This window comes from Sapajus apella, unplaced genomic scaffold (assembly GCF_009761245.1).
Source record: "Sapajus apella isolate SASKATOON/1434 unplaced genomic scaffold, GSC_monkey_1.0 scaffold89, whole genome shotgun sequence".
In the NCBI taxonomy this organism is placed as follows: domain Eukaryota; kingdom Metazoa; phylum Chordata; class Mammalia; order Primates; family Cebidae; genus Sapajus; species Sapajus apella.
The window spans coordinates 8,653,042-8,666,583 of record NW_022437029.1 but is presented as its reverse complement, the minus strand read 5'-3'; the positions used below and the strand labels follow the sequence as shown (position 1 = coordinate 8,666,583).

Here is a 13,542-nt window from a genome sequence, read left to right as displayed (position 1 = left end):
TTAAAGAATAAGTAATACAAATTCTTGACAAACTCTTCCAAAAATAGAAGAGAGCCCTTCCCAACTCATTCAATGAGGCCAGTATTACTGATACCAAAACCAGACAAACAGTATAAGAAAGCTATAGACTAATATCAACTAAACATGAAAATCCTCAAGAAAATGCTAGCAAACCAAGCCCAGAATCATATAAAAGAGATTATACACACCAAAGAGGTGGGATTTATTTCATGAATGGAAAGTTGGTTTAACATATAAAAATCAATTTGTGTGATACATCATACCAACAGAAAAGCCAAAAGCCAAAAAAAAATCAAAAAGGAAGAGCATCTGACAATATCCAATATCATTTCGTGATAAAAACATTAAACACACAACAAAAAAGTTAAAAAAAGGAACTAGGTAAGTAAGGAAAAAACTTACTGAATTTGATAGAGCATCCATGAAAAACCCACAGCCCACATCATATTTAATAGCGAATGACTGAATGCTTTCCCCAAGATCAGGTACAAACTTAGGATATCCACTCTTGCCATTTCTACTCAACAGTTTTAGAGGTTCTAGCCAAGGCAATTAGGTTAGAAAAAGAAATAAGAGTATCCAGATTAGAAAAAAATGAAATAAAACTATTTCCATTTGCAGGTGAAATGCCCTAGTTCTCAGGGTTTTTAGCGGATTCTTTGGGATTTGTATATATGTGGGATACCCTGTTATACCTTTCTATATATGGGCTCTCCTGCTTTATCCTGTATTTAGAAAATCCTAAGGAGTCCACTAAAAACTATGAGAATTAGTAAGTTCAGGAAGGATGTAGATTCAAAATCAAAAATATACAAAAATCAACTGTATACACCTGCAATAAGAAACTGAAAATATCATAAAAGAAAACAATTCTATTTACAATAGAAGTTTTTAAGACATTAATGCTTAGATATAAATTCAACAAAAAAGTGCCAAATTTGACTCTGAAAACTATAAAACATCACTGAGAGAAATTAAAGAGAATCTGTATGAATAGAAGGACACCCCATGTTCAGAGATCAGAAGACTTAATTAAGATGGGAATACTCCCAAAATCTATCTAGAGATTCAGCACAATCCCTATCAAAATCTTAGGTGGCTCCTTGCAGGAACTGACAAGCTAGTCCTAAAATTTCATATGAAAATTTGAGGAGCAGAGAACAGCCAAAATAATCTTGAAAAGCAAGAAGGACAGGTATGGTGGTTCACGCCTATAATCCCAGCACTTTGGGAGGCTGAGGCAAGTGGATCATGAGGTCCAGAGATGGAGACCATCCTGGCCAACATGGTGAAACCCTGTCTCTACAAAAATACAAAATAGCTGGGTGTGGTGGTACGTGCCTGGAGTCTCAGCTACTTAGGAGGCTGAGGCAGGAGAATTGCTTGAACGCGGGAGGTGGAGATTGCAGTGAGCAAAGATCACGCCACTGCACTCCAGCCTGGGCAACAGGGTCAGACTCCACCTCAAATGAAAAAAAAGCAAGAAAGAAGTAGGAGTACTTACATTTCCCAATTTCAAAACTTACTATAAAGCTACAGTAATCAAGACAAAGTGGTACTAGCATAAGGATAAGTGTATAGATCAATGGGATAAAATAGAGTCCAGGAACAAACCCTCATAGTTACACTGATATTCAGTATGAGTGACAAAAGAATTCAATGTGAAAACAATAGTCTTTCCAACAAATGATGCTGGAACAACTGAATGTCCACATGTAAAAGAATGAAGCTGGACCCCTACCTCACATCACACACAAAAATTACCTCAAAATGGATCAGACCTAAATGTAAGAGCTAAAACTACAAAACTCGTAGAAGAAAATACAGGGGTGAATTTTCATGACCTTGGATTAGCAATGGTTTCTAAGGTATATACACAAGAGAAATAAAAACATATGTCTGCACAAGAACTTTATAGCATGCACATTCATAGCAGCATTATTCATCATAACCAAAAATGGAAACCCAAATGCACATCAACTGACGAATGAATTATTAAAATATGGTATATCCATACAGTCAAAAACTATTCAGGAATAAAAAGGAATGAAATACTGACACACATGCCACAACATAGATGAATGTGAAAACATTGTGCTAAGTGAAAGAAGCCAGTCACTAAAGACCAAATATTATATGATTCTATTTACATCAAAGTCCAGAGTGGGCAAACTTAGAATCTAGAGAGTCTATGTTCTTAGTAATTTGAAAATTAGAACCTGAATTCTATTCCTGTTGCATTCTTGAATTATTACATTCCTGATAAAAGCACTAATAGTCAATAATACTTTTTTGCTAAATGCCCCAGGATAGCTAGCAAAGGAACTTAAATTTAACAACTTTCAATTATGTTCTAATTTTTAAAAAGCAATATCTAACATCTCATGATATTTTATACTTAACTGAAGAACAGCCTCTCTTTATAGATAATATTCAACCAGATAACTGTAAAATTCAAAAAAAGGACAGCAGCTACAAGGTCCCTAACTCTAAATCACCTAACCTAGAAGAGCAGTAAGAAATCCTTCTGGTTGCATATAAAATGTTGGTCTGGGGCCTGAAAGTGATACTTCAGTACCATTTATAAACAGGAAAAGTATACAAAAAGATTGAAATTAAACTAGCATAAAATGACAAAAATTATAATATTGAAATCATACAAGAATGTTATCTATCCAAAGATGCTCTTTGGTTAAATATAAAACATCACAGGATGTTAGATGTTCATTTTTAAAAATGAGGACAAGATTCAAAGTTGTTAAATTCAACTTCCTTTGCTAGCTACTCTAGGATATCTAGCAAAAATATTATTGACAATTACTGCTTTTATCAGGAATATAATAATTCAAGAGTGAATAGAATTTGGATCCTAATTTTCAAATCACTTAGACTATGCCCCATTTTGAAAATTCAGATACATATTTGACAAAAACACTGGGCCAAGGCTTACTAATGGGATTTGATACAAATTTGACTCTATTTCCGTTACTATCTGTTTTATCATTTTGTAAGAAAGCTGAGTCTAAAACTATGTAACAGGTTAAACATTTCCAAATAGTATATAAGTGTTTATAGATTCATTTCTAAGTAACACCTAAAACTCACCATACTATGTAAATCCTGCACACTTCTCTTTGAAACCATGGCTCCAACTTGCAATGTGTAGCAACATTTTTCCTTATTCTGACAGCTTGATTAAAACACAGAGCTAAGGGGCTCATGAAGAAAAGTGCTTTTAATATCTAAAACTCCACAGCAATTACTTTTCCAACAGAGTAAGTGTACTTACATCAATATCCTCTTGAGTGAAAGTTTCTGGATCTTCTCCCATCATGTTGGCTAAATGTCTCTTTCCTATGTTGAATTCTTCAATCTGCTTTTTAATAAAATCCACTGTGTACGTTTCACGTTTTAAGGCGGGAACATTTTTCTTTCTTGTTATAACTGCAATATGACTTAGCCCTAATACCTAAAAGAAAATATAAATGTAAAGAAAAGAAAATAAATTGAACTGAGATCTTCTAGGCCACTGTCTTTAAATAAAATAGGATACTGAATACCATAATAAAAAGAGGCAACTACTTGCAATCAACTGGAGTCTAAAAAAAAAGTTTAAAAGGCCTGTTAAGAAAGTTGCTAGAATGTGTCCTCTGCTCAAAAGCTTGTTTAAAATGTAGTTTAAGTGACAAGCATTTAAATACATTAAAACCAAAAATATCTGTAAGTCCTATGCCACCTCCTGGTCTATTTTAAACATCCACTTTTGATAATGCTTGGTCAATGTGAGTGAGTGTTGATATTTGGCACATGGAATAAAGAGTAAAAGGCTACTCCCTGAAACAGGCAAATGCACAGGCACCCAGAAACCAGCAAGCAGAAGACATGAGAGCAAACGGCGTGGCCTGGGGAAGAGCACCTTACACCGTGGCTATTCACCTTATTTGTGGGTAAAAATACAGCCTATCTTCAACCATCTTTTGGCTTAGCTTAAGACTTTATTCCATGGTCCTTACATCAAACTGATAAAAAGAAAAAAATGCTTGACTAAACAGTTAGAAGATTTCTTATTACTAATTTGGTTTAACATGGTAACTGCAGAAATAAAGGCTCACATATCTTTTAAAAGCATCAGTAACTATATGCCACTTGCGGCTGCTGGTCCTTTTACGCCGTGGCACTAGAAATTTCCCTCCAAGGCATTAAGATTTCACCTTCAATCAAAGATGCTAAAGAATGAGAAAAATGTTTTCAAATGACAATGAGCTGCATGCAGTAGCTGGAAATAAGCAGAACAGACCTTTCTGGTCCTGGCTTTTCTTAAGATCTGAAATCTATGGTTCTCAACCTTCATTGTGGCCCCAACAATTCTAAACACTCTTAAAGCAACATTCAGACTTTAAAGCTACAATCTTGGGAATCCACTCCTTTCCTTTTTCATAAACATAAATCTCTCTCAGATATACGCCATTCACTGGCACCATCCCTCCTCCCTCCATCCCCTTCCGAGAGCCCTCAATTCAAATGCCTCTACAGCAATTTGTCACTAAAGTTACACCAGAAAATATAAGAAAAAATACAGGAGAAATGTAGCAATACCCAATTAATGAAAAAAGTATGTTTTCAAACTCTTCCAAATTGATAGTAAAAATATAGTTTCTTCCTACTCTTTAATGAGTAAGAAAAGGGCAATTTAAAATTCTCTGAAACTTGAGTTTATTTTTGCTTTGGAGATCACAACCTTCTAAAATATATTACTAACCAGTAATTACCGTTTCTTAGAATGCTTTGTGAAGATACAGTGTTCCTGTAAATGAGTAAACACATGACCACAACTGGCTAATGCATAGTCTGCTCTTTTATAGATGCAGCCTGTCTATACACCCCTGCTCCCCTGTCACAGCCCAGCGCCACCAACACCAACTCCCAACCACAGTGGTTCCCATCTTACTTTTTTACTGTTTTCCAGGGGAATTTAAAATTTGTTCTTTATAAGTCTACGTCTTCTTTGAGCAATGGAGAATGTTGCTTCACATATTCCAACTGGATAGAAATTTTCTACCCCAAGACTCATAGGAAAGGTGTGATTTGGGGGCCTAAAAGTAGCAATCATATAGTAGAGACAATTCTCCCAAATGTTCTATTGCCAAAAGGATGATTACACTGCTGGTTTTATAAATAATGTATCAAAATGTTTTTGTTCATAGCTAAAGCAACCCTAATACAAGTGAACCCACAATTCAAACAAGATCTAGAAGACTTTCTTTTAGGTCACTACAACCACACTCCCTGCCAATCACCAACCACAGCCCTCAGGAGGAAAAATGTGCCTCCTGGAGAGTATGGCTCCTTTCACTGAAGGGATTCCAGAGGAGGAGCAAGATCAGAGAGGAAAGTGATGCGTTCAAATTTTAAAATGTGTGTGAGATGTTGATGGACATCCCAGGAAGACAGATGTCCAGGAGGCAGGTGGCTTTGTGGGTGTGTCTTGTGGACAGACCTGAGCTTCAGATACAGGTCTGTTAATAATCCACCTGAGACATGAGGTTGACACTTTCAGAGAAGCAGGAAAAATGGTAAGCACCAGTGTTAGGACAAAAAACATGTCTTCTGCTAGTGATCAAACAAATCGTTTGTAGGTGAGGGAAGGTAGGCAGAAAGGCAAGGTTACTTATGTCTTACACCCACTATTTTCTCTGTGAAATAGAAGATGATCTGCTGAGAGCAAAAGGTAGTAGGTTTAACAGACTAAGTACCTCATATTCAAAGAACAGTTGTGAAGTATAGACAGAAAAACTGTAAGAAAGAAATTAGAGATGGCTGGGCACGATGGCTCACGCCTATAATTCTAGCACTTTGGGAGGCCAAGGTGGGTGGATCACTTGAGGTCAGGAGTTTGAGACCAGCCTGGCCAACATGGTGAGACTCCATCTCTACAAAAAATTCCAAAAATTAGCAGGGCATGGTGGTGTGAGCCTGTAATCCCAGCTACTCGGGAGGCTGAAACAGGAGAATCGCTTGAATCGCAAGGCGGAGGTTGCAGTCAGCTGAGATCATACCACTGTACTCCAACCTGGGCGACTAGAGGGAGACTCCATCATTAAAAAAAAAAAAAAAAAAGAAATTAGAGAAAAAATTTTAAGTATCCATTTATACTGGACACTTAAATTACTTCTACTAGTAATATAAGTAGAGATAATCCCATTACTAGTGAGCCAGGAGAATAATTCCAAACAGACAGGAATTGATATCCATTATCCATACAACGTCTGTAATATTTTGTCAATTTTCTTTCCCTATGGTTGGTTTCCTTGGATGTTTCAGTGGTATGTTGAATGTGCTATTTAGTTCCAGAGAGTTACATCTCAGGGTAGATTGTACTGTTTGGCATTACAAGCTTTTCTACTCCTATGTAATATTTTTTTTCGATTCTGTTGGGTCATAATATTGCAACCCTTTCAACCTGCTATTTGCATTTCCCTGGAATATCATTGCCCATCTTTTCATTTAAATTTTAGACTATTTTAGGTTTTGTTTTCTCAACCCAATCTGAAATTTTAGTAGATGAGAATACTCAAGTTACATGGGCTTTCATGGCTATTCTGTCTTATTTAATCTTTATATTTTTTATGCTTCCTTCCTATTTTCTTTCTTTTGCTTAATGAAAAAAAAAATAACTGCTTTTTTTGGGGGGTGGGGCTTTTGAGCTAGCAATTTCGACCGTATACAGCTTGCTCTCATTTTACCAGTGACAATACATGTGTCTCTGAATAAAATGTTTAAATGTACTTCTCCCGTCAACTTCAAAAATAAATATCCAATGAATTCCTACCGACTTATTCAGCTCTCTTTTTCAGCCACAGCAATTATCTGCTCTTCTGTTCTCCACAGTTTAGATCAGCTTCTTTTAGTCTTATTTCTTATCCCTTGTTTCCGCATTCTGTATGATTTTGAAATCTTCACTCCATGGTGTTTTCCCTCTTTCTGCAGTGTCAATTCTGCTTACTGAAGCCACTATGAATTTTTAGCTTTTTATATCATTGGTCTATCCTCAAAATTCTTGCCTCAACAGTTTCTTTTAATCATATCTTCTTGTCTTATCGCATCTCATAGAGCTCTCCCTCACTCAACTGATTTTTAAATGTCCTTGACAGTGTGAAGTAGTTGTGGTAAAATAATTCTTCCATTTTGTTAGGTAAAAATCCCTTTGTATTTTCTTCAGTTGTCTCTTCTACACTGTTCCTTTTGTTCCAACAACATTTTAGCATCTTCTCAAGCAAAAGAGTTGATTACTGAAGACTTGGTTTTTCACTTGATTTAAAATTGTGTCTGTCTACAGTCTTGAGTTTGTGACATCAGGTGGAGGCTTTCCTACTTTTAACATAATTGAAGTTTAAACATATTTATATTCATTTTCATTGTTCATTTAGAAAGGGCTTTAAAAAATGTCCCTAATTTGCTATTTTTCATAAATGATCTTTAGGATCTTTTTTCAAAGACATTTCTACACATTGCTTAAGAGTATGACATTCTGGACATTTATAACATTAAATTTACAAAGCTATCACAGCATCAATAGCAGGATATTGAATATGTTTATTAAATGTCCAGAATTATTCCAGCAATGGAATTATTTTGTAAAAATACAAAGATTAGCTGGGCATAATAGCAGGCACCTGTAATCCCAGCTACTCAGGAGGCTGAGGCAGAAGACTTGCTTGAACCCAGAAGGCGGAGGCTCTAGTGAGCTGAGATTGCACCACTGCACTCCAGCCTGGGCAACTGAGCAAGACTCCGTCTTAGAAAAAAAAAATTATGGCCAGGTCCAGTGGCTCACGCCTGTAATCCCAACACTTTGGGAGGCCAAGGCAGGCGGATCACAAGGTCAGGAGTTCAAGACCAGCCTGCCCAACACAGTGAAACCCCATCTCTACGAAAAACACAAAAATTGGCTGGGCATGGTGGCAGGCACCTGTAATCCCAGCTACTCGGGAGGTGGAGGCAGGAGAATCACTTGAACCTGGGAGGTGGAGGTTGCAGTGAGACAAGATCGAGCTACCACACTCTCCAGCCTGGGCGACAGAACTAGTCTCCATCTCAAAACAACAAAAAAATGCAACAATATTTTCTACAGGGTCCATTTCCAATGGAAAAGCTATGAGGAGAGAATTTTGTTCAGATTTTATGTTTACAGAATATAGATACAACTCTACAGATTTGTTTCTTTTTAAAGACAATCAGTAGGTCAGACAACTATAATTTCAATCATGCAGGCTGCCAAAGAAGCAGACATATCCTGACAGAGCAATGATGTTCCAAATTTGACCAAATGCCAGTCTTGTATAGTCTTTTAATGGTATTATAGTAGTATTAAGGAGTTTCCTTTTAGTTAAATTAGATAAAAATGGAACAAATGTGGCTAATTTGAATAGAAAAGGCAAAAAAAAATACTGAGGATTAGAAGAAAAGGTAAAAACTGAAGTCAGATCAGAGAAAATGTGAATAGAAAGAAACAATATAAGGACGTCAACAGAATGATTATAGTAACCTGCTGGAATCGTTTATATTTCTTTTTGAGATGGAGTCTTGCTCTGTCACCAGGTTGGAGTGCAGTGGCGAGATCTCGGCTCACTGCGACCTCCGCCTCCCGGATTCAAGTGATTTTCCTGCCTCATCCTCCTGAACAGCTGGGACTACAGGCTCCTGCCACCACGCCCAACTAATACTTGTATTTTTAGTAGAGACAGGGTGTCACCAAGTTGGCCAGGATGGTCTTGATCTTTTGACCTTGTTATCTGCCCACCTCAGCCTCCCAAAGTGCTGGCATTATAGGCGCTGAGTCACTGCGCCTGGCTGGAATAGTTTATATTTCTATCAATTAGAGGTGTCTGGCTGGAAGCAAAAGAAATTGACTTTGGCTTACTTAAGCAAAAGAAACATTTGCTAGAAGGGTATCAGGAGCCCACAGAACTATACTTGAAAGCAGGCAGGGGGCCGGATCTTCTCAACTATAACCAGTGAAAAAGCACTAATTCCTCCTGGGGAAACTGGGATGTTGCTATGGAGGGGAAACGGATTCCATGTTAAACCAATAAGGAAATTCACTTACTTAAACAAAATTTACTATTTATATTAATTCCACAACCTGTTATAAATTAAGATACTTAACATACTTACCAATCAAATGAAACATATAAACCCTGTTTAACTTCCAATAAAAATAAACCAACTACGAAAAGCTACTGTTGGGACAATTCAGAGAAATTTGAACATGAAATAGGTAATAGATGATAAGAAATTACTGCTCATTCTGTTAGATATGGTGGTGGCATGGAAGCTATTTTTTAAAATAACCTTTATGTTAGAGATGCATATTCCAGTACCTATAAGTAAAATAACAGAATGTCTGGGATTTATAATAAATGACTCTGGGAGGGGGAGGGGAGGGAAAAAACAAGACTTGGAAGATATTAATAATTGTTGAAGCTGGCTGACAGATCTGTGGAGTTCATTATATTGTTCTATTTTTTATATGCTTGGTTTTTCATAATAAAATTCTGAAATAAACTACTTTACAAGTCCATTTAACAAATCTGAGCAATTATTATAGACCAGGCTCTGTATTAAATGTTAACAGAAATAACGGAAAAGAAATGAGTCATGTTAAAATGAGAATGTTGCCATAATAAGAAAATAAAACACAGTAAAGATGCCGTTTTCTTTAAGCTAATAATCCTATCTGACAAAAAGAATGATGCAGCAGGTGTTCAGATGTACCCATATGTACACACACATAGACACCCACATATGCCCACACATAAGGACCATAGGCGAAAGATGTAAATACAGGAGACACTTAGACAACAAGAAAAAAAGTAGACGTGGGTTTTCTACTGTTGTAGGCAGCTTCCGAGATGGTTCCCAGTGAATCTGCCACCTGCTGTTCTCTCTTGCTTACATTTTCTTGATCAGCCTGAGGGAAGCCAGATGTGCTGAGCTGCCCTAGAGGCCCATGTGGCATGAGCTGAGGGAGGGCTCTGGCCAACAGCCAGCAAGGACCTGGGGCCTTTGGCCCCACAGCCTGCAAGAATCTACATCCTGCTAAAGACAACACTGAGTGAGCCTGGAAGTAGACTCTCCCCACCCACAGTGGAGCCTTGAGATGACTGCAGTCCCAGCCAATATGTGGACTGTTGCCTTACCAGAGACCCTGAGCAAGAGGACCCAGCAAGGTGTGCCTGGCAACCCTGCCACACAGAAACTGTAGATGACAAATGTCTGTCATTTAAGCTGCTAAGTTGCAGGATGATTTGTTATATAGCAACAAAGAGCTGACACATTCATCATCCTAATTACAACAATGAGGCATAGTAAAAGAAAGTTTAGTTATCTTGTTTTATTAGGAAAAGATAGGTGGGAATGATAATAGCATTTATTATCGAGCTCTTATTGAATAAGAAATTTATAAATTGCCAAATAAGGAAAGTGTAAATTTTAATGTGGAGGTATTTTTCATAATTAAAGCAACGAGGAACATACTCAATTCTATCCTGACAAGGATAGGATTAGATCTCAAAGGGAAAAGCACATCCTACCAAAGAGCTTTTCTTTTCCATTGCTGCTAACCTGGGATTAAAAATAAATATATTCAAAAATTATGGGGGGTAGGGGCCTAACTAATTTACATAGCTGTATAGAGCATCTCACACCAATTCAAGTCAATTATACATTTATTTTTCAAAGTGTTTTTTTTTTTTTTGAGACGGAGTTTTGCTCTTGTTACCCAGGCTGGAGTGCAATGGCGCGATCTCGGCTCACCACAACCTCCGCCTCCTGGGTTCAGGCAATTCTCCTGCCTCAGCCTCCTGAGCAGCTGGGATTACAGGCATGCGCCACCATGCCCAGCTAATTTTTTGTAGTTTTAGTAGAGACCGGGTTTCACCATGTTGACCAGGATTGTCTCCATCTCTTGACCTCGTGATCCACCCGCCTCGGCCTCCCAAAGTGCTGGGATTACAGGCGTGAGCCACCGCGCCCGGCCTCAAAGTGGTTTTTAGTCGTTTGTCAAAAAAATATATTAAGACCCTATTGCAGCAGACCAACAGAATGCTGTGATAAATACAGGATATTATAACCTCCAGGAGCATGGGAGATTAAAAAAAAGAAAAACAGATACTTTAGACAGATACAGGAATGTGTTTACAGTGAAACCAAAATATAAAGGGCCAGGCCATTTAATGTCATTGATCACTTCTCCGGCAGATGGTCTAAATCAACAAAGGCATCTTGGCTTGGTAAAACTGAATGTTTAAGCACTAAGAAAGTGTTCAGTAGTAAAGAAAAATAAAGAAGACACACTGTTCATGTTTTGTAGAAATATTTTTCAAAATAGCAATTGGTCTTTTGCTTTTTCTTATCATAAAAATCACAAATATTATAGGAAGCCAAATTAGCATTCCTATATTACCTGTATTGGTAGAGAATTTATGAATTCATGGGTAACCTTTGTAGTACAGCATGGAAAGGAACTGTCAACTGCTCATCATAATGCTAACACTATTTTCATTTGTGACAGATAAAAAATTCAGTTACCTTAGCATAGCAAAACAAACCATACCAATTCCTGCCAAACTTTCCAGTCCTGTCTCTCACCATTCTCTTAACAAAACCCTATGCTATAACCAACTGTTGCTGACAAAACACACTATTACTCAGTACATCTCCATACCTTTATGCACCTATTATATCTTCCTTGAATAAAATAGCTTTCTGTTTTCATATAACTCCTAATTGTTGCTAAAGACGCTATTTTCCTTTGCCTCCTCTGGGAAGCTGTCCATGACAATCGTCTATCTGGTCAATAACTCTAATCTGACTCAGGTATAGCACTTCTGTGTTTTTCTGTATTTACCTCTGTAAATACCACAGTACACTATGGATCCCTGATATTCATGGGTATATAATCTGAGAAGTTTGGCCATTCATGAGTAAGACTGCCTCTTCTGCCCCAAATTTGGGACACTCAGACATCTGCAATTGTACTGAGGCATTAATATGAAACATGCATACCACAAGATTGGTATGCAAAAGGTAGACTTCTAGCGAGGGTTTCAACTGAGAACCCAGGAATAGCTTAACAAAACTCACTTCTTTTTTCTTGTTGTATCAGTGTTTCTCAAACTTTTTAAACTGTGAACCACAGTAATATGTACTGTTTATATCACCGCCTAGTATACATTTACATATATTTAAAAAATGCAAAAAAACTCTGTATGAAATGCACTTTATTGTTATTCTATTCTCCCAATACCCTTCAAGTTTTCTGTAACCTCTGAAGTGATTTTGTAATTAAGGAGATTAAATTTTGAACAAAGGAAAGACCAGTTTTGTCACACATTAAGTGATTAAAATTTTTATTCTTTTATAAAACATAGACTACCAAGAGAAATCTATTAATGTTGAAGACGGAAGTGCAAAAACATTAATATTTAAGACAGATAAGGTCTGTGCCAGGATAAGAAAAAAAAGCTTTATGAATGCCTTTAAGCATATGCATGGAATCACTAAGAATCTAAAAGGGGGTCAGCTAAGTGTTTCAGTTATATCTCAGCTGTGCTTCATGTGGTAAAACATAAGCTATAGTGGTATTCAGGAATCTGGGGATTCAGCCATTTCAGGATCATCCCTTAAGAGTGCTAAGGGTCGATACTGTCTGGTAATTGCTTGTTTGACCTTAAATTGTTTACTTCACAGTGCCTGGCTCAGATAAAGATCTCGGTAAATATTTGTCATATGGGGGAAAAGGACTGTTTGAAGAGTGGTCAAGGAGATGAAAACTAAAGTAACAAGGAGAAATCATTCTTCATCCATTTTACTAAACCAGTACCTAAGAACTAGACCAGATGTTTCCTGAAACTTTATTAGAGCAAAGAAAGTAGAAACAAAGCAAATGTCCAACAACTGTTACATTAACTTTGATACATTTCTATTATGGAACAGTGGTTAAAATGTACGCAGTGGTTAAAAATGCTTTTAAATACATAATAGGGAACCCTGAAGGATTTCTATTATACAATACACTGCATACAGCAAAGCAAAAAGTAAAATGTAATCCAATATAGTCCCATTTTTTGTAAAGTACACCCGTGCATGTATGTTTATCCATGATTATAAGAACATGGAAAAAGCATAGAATAGATGCCAGGAGGGACAGAAAACCATCCCCAATACACATATTAAATATCAACAATAAAAATACTCTGTATGATACAGTCCCTCTCATAATCATGTGTATACAGCAAATACTCAGAGATGCATGAAAAAAAAATTTCTAGCACATTGTCCAGTAAGAAAAAATAAAAATAAAAACAAATGTCCAAATGAATAGATAGACTGGCTGATCTAGGTTAGAATATATAAGAACATATAAAAAGATGTGGTTTTTTTTTTTCAATATGGCTTTTAAAGTATGGTATTTGACTTTCCTCCAACAATTAGTACTGGTTATCACTCCTCTCCTTGAAA

The 13,542-nt window shown here is 36.8% G+C and overlaps 1 protein-coding gene across 1 annotated transcript in view; it reads right to left on the bottom strand.

Annotated features, from left to right (window-relative positions):
• Nucleotides 1-13,542, bottom strand: part of MRPS9 (mitochondrial ribosomal protein S9) — a 69,117-nt gene that overhangs the window by 54,482 nt on the left and 1,093 nt on the right. Inside the window, exon 2 of the mRNA XM_032255581.1 lies at nucleotides 3,311-3,490. Within this exon, the coding sequence (XP_032111472.1) occupies nucleotides 3,311-3,490 (180 nt within the window). The remainder of the gene's footprint in view (nucleotides 1-3,310; nucleotides 3,491-13,542) is intronic.